This window comes from Centruroides sculpturatus, unplaced genomic scaffold (assembly GCF_000671375.1).
Source record: "Centruroides sculpturatus isolate CEXI.00-Female unplaced genomic scaffold, Cexi_2.0 scaffold1565, whole genome shotgun sequence".
Classification (NCBI taxonomy): Eukaryota; Metazoa; Arthropoda; class Arachnida; order Scorpiones; family Buthidae; genus Centruroides; species Centruroides sculpturatus.
Window position 1 is genome coordinate 80829 of NW_019386133.1, and position 9020 is coordinate 89848.

General features: G+C 29.8%; 1 protein-coding gene across 1 annotated transcript in view; it reads right to left on the minus strand.

Annotated features, from left to right (window-relative positions):
• Window positions 1-3742, minus strand: part of LOC111613750 (cytochrome P450 4C1-like) — a 6929-nt gene extending 3187 nt beyond the window's left edge. Inside the window, exons 1-7 of the mRNA XM_023355101.1 lie at window positions 3649-3742; window positions 3466-3578; window positions 3308-3396; window positions 3049-3239; window positions 2428-2497; window positions 1080-1206; window positions 814-1011 (exon numbers count right to left, since the gene is read on the minus strand). Coding sequence (XP_023210869.1) covers window positions 814-1011; window positions 1080-1206; window positions 2428-2497; window positions 3049-3239; window positions 3308-3396; window positions 3466-3578; window positions 3649-3742 — 882 coding nt within the window. The remainder of the gene's footprint in view (window positions 1-813; window positions 1012-1079; window positions 1207-2427; window positions 2498-3048; window positions 3240-3307; window positions 3397-3465; window positions 3579-3648) is intronic.
• Window positions 3743-9020: the final 5278 nt, after the last annotated feature.

A 9020-nucleotide genomic window follows, 5' to 3' on the forward strand; every position in this document is an offset into this window, starting at 1 on the left:
CAGATATTATGTGTTTTTTCACCTGTAGCCTGGAAGATTTCGAGTTCGTTTTCGAGGTTGTAATACTTCTTTTGCTCTCTAGTATTCTTCATTTGTCTACTTCGACTGCTTTAATAGAAACATCAAGCTTATAGCCCAATAATTCGTCAGTTAGTTTGTCTTTGATCATCAGGTTTATGAAGAAAAACTTCGTACTTACAGACATCGTACAACATGGTGTTACGCGTTATCGAAGCTATTGGGCATGGTTAAAAATTAAGACAGCATAAGCACAATTATTCCAGATATTACAGGTTCCAACAAGTAAAGAATTTTGAGAGTCATGACACAAATAAGCTATGTATTGATTATTGACCATTTGTGACATGCTATAATGAGCAAAAACTTAAGAAACTAATAAATAGGTTTAAAATTGATAAATACAAATGTATTCTGACAGTTTATGAGTTGATTATGCTTTTTATTTGCAAAATTCCTCAACCTTAACACAAAATAAGAAAAAACGTAAATTTTTAAGAAATTTGTGGGATTTCCCGGGATAAGAAAAATTTCCCGGGATATTTCCCGGGTTAAAAAAACAACCGGGATCCCGGAATCCCGTTTGAGAAACCCTATACAGTACAATATTTTCTGAGGAAACACGCATACTTATCCTTTTTTAACCCCATTCCCGATAACCCGGCATTTTTACAAACTCGGCCACTCATCGGTCCACATTAGGCCGAGTTTTCGAGGCTCTACAGTATCACTGAAATAGATGCGTGCACGATTTTATAATTATTTCCGATTAGATATTAAGAAAATTATGTCTACCCCAAAAATAACACCTTCCATGTCTCCGATTACGTCTTCTTCGGATATTAAACCTTGTTTGACATGAAGATCCAACAATGCATCTATAATACGCTGTTTTGTTTTGATCTTTGGTTTTTCTTCATTATGTGTTTCTTTATTTAAAGAAGGTTGCTGCTGCATTTTTTTCACAAAGTTTTCTTTTTTTCCCTTGAACAACTACGCGTTAAATTAAATTATTAATTACTTACATGAAAACAAAAATTTTATTCAAAAGTTAGGTTTACCTTTTCGTCGAAACGATGGATTATTTCAACGTCCCTCTTGTAATTTTTTCCTATTTTACTCATGAAGAAAATTGGGAAAAACCAGTACATTGGATTAAATAGCCATTGAGGAAAATATTTCAGAATTCTATATTAATCAAAAGATAATTAATGCAATTAAATTTACTTTAATTAACTTTGGATTAATAATTTATTTATCAAATAAATTTGATTAATAATTTATTTATTAAATAAAACTTGGATAAAAAATAAAGTACTGTCAACTATTAAATTTACATAAAATTTAACATTACATATTTCATGTGAAGAACATTATAGAATTTTCTTAAATTGAAATAATTTAAAACATGTAAAATTTACTTTAAATCATAAGTTTGTGTAAAAGTTTTTTTTTTTATTTTTGTGTTCAAAATATGCAAAGAAAAAACTTTGCAATTATTTCATATCGTAATTAATTAATTTTTGACAAATATTAAAAATAAGTTGCTGGACATCCAATCACAATATTTTTATATTGTTGTTGGATGTTTAAACTTTAAGTTTTCGTAATCATAAAGACTTCTTTTATAGTACTGAGGCAACAGAAGAAAAACACAAAGATGGATAAACACTAGTTATTTTATTATAACCACGATATGCTTTGCGAAAAGTTGATCTGTCAAACATTTGTCGTTCATATTACAGATTTTCTCTCACGTGTACGAAATACATGAAGTTTAAAATGATATAGCTGATAATTAAATTAATTTGAAAATCTTTCATACATATTTAATGAACACGTTGTATTCGCTTAGAAACTCGATACTTCTCTCCACGCATTGTTCTAACAACTTTTTATTGCGATCAGCACATATAGAAATAACACTTCATTTATAATGTAAAATCTTTTAATTGATAAACAATCAAAATTTAAAATGTTTCGTGTTCCTTCTACTGAAGTTGACTCGAACATTTTAAAAATTTCATCAGATATAAACTAAGTTTATATTATTTAATATAAACATCACTGTTGTAGATATCATTTGAAAAATGAGAAAATATATCTGGAATTGAATTTTCCTACCTGTGTATTGCAGACAGATATTCTTGATCGTTCCTAGTCTGAGAATGTANATAAGCACGTATAGCTAAAACACTTTATTTATAATGTACAAACTTTTAATGTTCGGTTAATTGATCGACAAGCAAAATTTTGAATGTTTCGTGTTCCTTCTACTGAAGTTGACTCGAACATTTTAAAAATTTCATCAGATATAAACTAGCTTTATATTATTTAATATATATATATTATATTTGTAAATATTATTTGAAAAACGAAGAAATATATCTGGAATTGAATTTTCCATACCTGTGCATTGCGGACGCATATTCTTGATCGTTCGTAGTCTGAGAATGTAGAGAAACTCCTACTGCTATGTCTACATAGAAATAAATTGATATTTATGTTTTTTATATAAATAAATATACGTTGTTGGAAAATAATATTTCGTTTCGGAAAGGCATCGCATAACAAAGTAGTTTCACTAAAAGAATATAGTACTGTACGAAACAGGAAAGTAATCAGTTAGGCAATGCAAAATTGATTATAGTCAGCTATATTTGTAACTGCTGTCGCTAGACAGGTATAGTTTTAATAAAAATAGCAGTTACACAAAAAGGAAGTCTTCTAGTGTGTTAGAATTTTACAGGACTAAGTCCGTAATTACCGAGAAACGTGTAAGTGGTAAAAAAAACTGTTTGAATTTCTGCCGTTGTTCATTGTTAACTTCGTTAAGGGAAGTTCAGTAGCTCATTTTTCTTGCAGTGATATATATGTATATATTTTATTTTTTTTGTTTTAAATTCGTTTCATACTTTTTCTACGTGTTAAGCAACAAGTACAAACAATGAATGTTTTATTTAATTTTTACGTGTGAACAAATTGATATTTATAATTCTTAGTTAAATATTTTATATTAGAAAGCAATACCTGCGATTATATCGAGAGTGCAATATTTCATCCATTCCAGAATATCGAATATTTCATTCTTCTGCAATTGTTTCAGTTTTTCCACTAAGACGTTTGAATGCTTCATAAGTATATTTTGATTATTTTTCAGATTCCAGAGATGATAATGTGGAGCTAAATATTTTCTTCTTCTTCTCCAATTGTCGTCAGAACTTTATTTAATTAAATTTAGAAAAGTGTAAACAACAATATTTGAACTAAATATCAAATAACGTATTACCTGTACAGAATATTGTTGTCTCCGAGAAGTGGCTTCAAGAAATCATAAGTAGAATCCTTATTGATTAAACTGTTGCTTTTTAACACTTCCTACAAAACGTAAAACTGTATATTTACATTTGTAATGAATATGTTACATAACTAGATATGTTTGATTACCTTTGCAGATTCTGGATGAAACAAACAAATAAATTTATAGCCAAATATGTTCATACAGGCAGCTTTCTCGTTTGGATATACCGTAGAAACTGCAGTGAATAAATTTAAAGTAACTGGAAAGATAGAAAAATATTTACGCATTTATAAACGGTTAAATTTGCCAATAAAATATTATTGACATACATATCCCGATGAATGAATTGTGGTATCGCTTGTCACGTTGAGAAAATACAATGTTCCACAAAACTGGTAAAAAGGACACGGACGGAAGATTCATTTTTAACTCCTGGCCGTTGCCTTTATTTTCGGAAAAATTAGTGTCTGTTATAAAAATAAATAAAAAGATTATAACAAGCAATTATTTATTGTGACATCGTCAGAATAACGAGCAGCAATTTTTAATTATATTTTTAATTTATTATATTTTAAATATATGCCCATGTCTCAAATTAGTGGCTGCTTGCCCCTGTACGTCATACTTTTTTTTAACCCCAGAGTAATACCCGTAATGTATTAAGAATAAAAAAGTTGTTTAAACTGGCAGATTGCCCTAGAATTTTGTAGTAGTTTGAATTCGCGGATTGTACAAATTAAAATTTCTATAGTTCATTGTCACTTTATTTACGTCAAATGCCGATAATAGTAGAAAAGAAGGTGGTATTATAGAATTCCAATTACATTTTAGTGAATTGTAAACAAGGTATTATAACTACATACAAATTTTTTGTGTGTAAAGTACTAGTAACTATTAATCTAAATGTTCCTAATTGGATTTTTCACTAATGTAACTATAAGTATGGTTTTTGAAGGCTTTCGTACAAAAAGTCAGAAAAAATCGGGTAGTAATATGGAACCTTACTGTATATTTTCAAAATTCTTTAATATATTAAAAAACAATAAGGAAAGTACAAAGAATGTTAAATAATTATAAAATCATTTACTCCAATGTATTTTATCGAAAAAAATACTTTCATAATAAAAAAATATGACCACCATCAACAATATATATACCAGCAGCTCTTTTTCGATATTCTCAGAAAGAATTGACCTAGTGTCTCTCTATTTCAGAAATTACTCCGGACGAATGTCTGCTTGCAAAGAAAGAGTTCGAAAAAGTTGAGTTCTATATTACTGAAAAAGCATCAATGGGGGTCCGTATTTCACGCATCGCCATCTTGAATTAACTTATGTCAGTCAACACCAAAATTTAAAAAACATGAACATCACACAGATTAATATGTACCCCTAAGTCTCTCTAACGGAATATATGAACCAATGAACCTACAACTACACGATTTATATTTTAAAAATAACTAAATTCACTTAGCAATCAAAACTTGCGAATTCTGAAATAAACAAATTTGCTGATTAAATACGGACAACCGTTTAACTGAAGAAAAACTGGTTTTTCCCTTGCTATGGATGTCTGCCTAGTGCAGTTCAGCCACAATCCGCTACAGTTCGCCTTTATTATCAGTTCGAAATGAGGTGGTTCCATAATAACCGCAGCGTTCCGTAATACCACTTTTTTTCTAGTATTAAAAAGAAACAAAAATGTAATCCAATTAACTGACAAGTGAGTTACACGATTTATTAAAGTATATCCACGTGTTCGGTATTCAGAAAAGTATTTGTCCAAGTGTGTATTACTTGTCCAGCTTACACGTACACACATACGAGTATCTGCCGATCATCTGCTTAGAATGAAAAATGTTTGTACGAGGTCTATATAATGGTCAATTCTCAAACAATAATTTTTGCTGCTGGTTGCACTTATAAGCATTTTATATCTGTCAATGGAAAAAAACGATCCAAAAGGAAAAAAATTATGACTGGTAACACTTAAACAAAAATGAAAATTATTTAGAAATATTATTTAGACTAATATTATTAATACAGTCGCCCCCTATAACACGGGTTCCTATAGTTCAGATTCCTATATCACGGCAAGAAAACTGCGACAGTATTCGTACAATAATGTAAAAAAACTCCTATAATTCGGTAAAACGTCATCTCCGACTCGTTTCGCGATAGGATTGCACAAACCATTGAGTTTAAACGAGCAGCGGAGCTACTAAAATCAATTTATTATTTAACGTGCATAAAAATTATATTTATATTAACGATATCTCCAAAGTTCAGCGAATTTTTCGCAAAAAACATAATTTATCAGGAAGCACGCGAGCATTCGACGGCAATCTTCGCGACGAAAACAAGCTTAAGCAACGACGTAGTCGAACGGTGCACACTCGGTAAGTAATCCTACAATTTTTTGTTTATAGCATAGTTTATACGAATTATTACCAAAAAATTATACGTATTTTGAAAATGTTGAGTCGAATTAGTCTAGAATCGATTAATTTTATGGAAGAAACCTTTCAAACAGCCGTAGTCCGTAAATTGCATACATGCCGGGCTATGATTGGCTGGAGTCGTAAAAAATGGATTCATAAAAACAGGAACGTATCTACTTGTGTTGTAGGGGGGTCGACTGTACTTTAAAAATAAGAATATAAAAAATACTTTTACATAGATAACTCTTGGACGCATTGCAGTTAATAAAAAAAAATCGTAAATTAAGAATTAGAAATTCAGACCGAACATTAAAACTCAAGCAACCAGTTGCTTAACTTTCCCAGCAACATTACTAACTTCGTTCGGCGCCATCTGTTATGATATGTTATATTTTAAATTTTAAAAACGATTTATTTCTTGAGGTAAACATTAAACAACGAAAACTAGGCACGGTGACTAGTGTATTAAATGTCTACAAACATCGCTAAACCCGATATATAATATAACTACACACCAACCGAATGCCGAAAATCTATCGGGCTAGTATAAGGCTAATTATTATATGAATTACGTAACTAATTTGGATTAAGAGGTAAGCGTTAGGCGCCATCTGTTATGATATGTTATATTTTAAAAACGGTTTTATTTCTTAGAATAAATATTAAACTTAATTAGGTCTAACTTAATGAAGACTTTAATAATTATTACAATTTACAATTTTTTTTAATAAAATTTATCTTTACTGTTAAAATTGAGCGGTTTACAATTTTTTTAAATTTCATAAACGGTGAAGCCACACCCATATTATTAATAGGATAATTAAAAGTATAAAATCATTTTTTAAATAAAATCTATTAACAGTCTGTAAGATTACGTAATTTGCTGCTGGACTTTTTATAATGCTAAACATTATTGCGTAATTGTAAAATTTATTAGTTGTATTATTAATGTAGTAAAAATTGCGGCAAAAGTGCTTGTAATAAACTTTTCGTTAATTTTTATACAATTCTTCAGTTATTTAAAGCATAAGTGACAAGTTTATCACGTACAAATATAAATAATCTCGCACAACTAACAAAATAAAGTGATATGCTCTTTAGAACCACGATTACAAGAAATAATCTCATAAAAGTATGAATATAAAATAGCGGGCTAATCGACAGAATGCAGGCATATTGTTCTAAGAATGTGACAATTATTCAGATGCCCACGAGTATAACAGTTTCAAGTTTAACATGAAAGACTCACAAACGACACAAAGTTATTATTCAGGTAACGTTATAGATTTTCTGATAACATTAGAAAAAAAAATGAACGATGATTGCTTTGATTGTAGTACATGCTATTATGGCTACGACTAAAAAAAAACAAACAAAACAAGATTTACAAAGGAAAAAAACATTTTTAAATATTCGGAAGAGTAATTATAGAAAAGACAATTGCCATGATTTCCCACAAACGTTGAATTAACAGGAAGATTACCTGATGTTATATTAATCAACGTAGCCATACCGAAGATGAACGAGAAGTACCGGCACTCGAAAGCTGTAATTTGAATTATCAGAATCTACGGTTTATTCCTGTATTTATCTATTATTTAATATGCTTATGTATTAAACGGAGTAAATGTATATATCAGAACCTAAAAAATTCGTTTTAAGTAATTGTAAGGATCCGAAGCTAATAGATTATAAGGAATAGCAAAAACGCACTTTACGTGGTAGACGATCGACCAATGGAATGTTAATATTTAAACATTTGACTTTAATTTTATAAATTTCCGCTATTTTAAAATAAAACTTTCAAAGGGACCACAAAAGAGGTAGGTGGTCGGTTGTCCAAAGAACTTTTTAGCGTACGCAGACATTTTTTATATTTTCCGCTAGATTGGTGTCGCGAAAATCGCTCTCTTTGTATATCAAGTCGAAATTGCGGAATTTGGAATTGCCAAAACGATCCAAATAATTTATTCAAAGTTCAGCACTTCCGTACTGCTCATCGCGGAAACTAAATATAAAAAATTTAAATTTCATCCAAATCGGTTAGTTGGTCTTGGAGATATTAATGATCAAATATATAGGCGTAAAACAACAAGTGCCAAATAATGTCAATCAGAATTAGAATTTTTTGCCACGTGATTTACAGTCTGCCTATTATACAAGACTAACTTCGTACTACATCCAGACTTAACTTCGCCCATTTCTTCCCTCGAGCTTGAAAAATTTAATTTATGCCATAATCGGTTCTGTTACCGAGCAATGGTATTTTACTTTAAAATTTTTTACGTTTACAATCATTTTTTAATTCAGAAATTTATACGTTTTACGAATTTTCTGTTTTAAATATTTGTTTAGTATAATGGTAGTGGAAATCTGACCGAATACAAAAATTTTCCTACAATTCAATTCTAAAAGAGCCAAATAAAGTAAGATTGATTCTCCCATTCTCATTAAATCGGTGAGTCAAAAACATCATGTAATTACGTTTAAAGCTTAGTTTTTTATTAAAAATTATTTTATATTCTAGTGTAAAACCAATACTTTAGTTAAGACGAAGCTTTCGTTTGAAATCAAATTTTTACAGGAAAGCTTTTATATCGCAATTCCATGCCAATGTATATGTATAATAGGTGGTCCGTTTATAATTTTCTCAAATATCTGGTAAAATACGTGTGCAACAAGGAAATTTATAAGAATAAAAGTTCTTTATTGTCGTGAATTTTGATGAATTGTCGTGAATTAAATATATTATGTATATTTATTAGAATTCTATGAAAATTAAGCAATTTTTTTCTCTTAGCAGGCACCGGGCGCAATCAAGCCACAAAATATCGACGAAATGAACTGAATTAAATTCTTTTGGGTTTTATGTTAATTATAATTGTTTTCTTTACAATTAAACAAATATAAGGATGTTTAGGATCAAGTATGTGAGACCGTCTATAAATGATGTAATAATAACGTCATTAAATACATCCAAATAATAAGATTTACATCAGCCTGTGTAGTAATGTGTAATGCAAGAATAAACAGGGAAACGGCCCTTGGAGTGAAACAATTGAACTCAGGCATACGAGTATTGGAGGTTTGTGCGCATCACCAACAGCCTGCCCACGTGAAGTGTTTTGTATCTCGTATCAAATAAGTAATTACGTGTCACTTTTCTATAAAAGTCTATTCGGTAAATATTTCCCTATCATATTGTTCAATTATTGCGTGGCCTTATTCAATTGACAGAATCATTCTTTCTAGACCACGTAT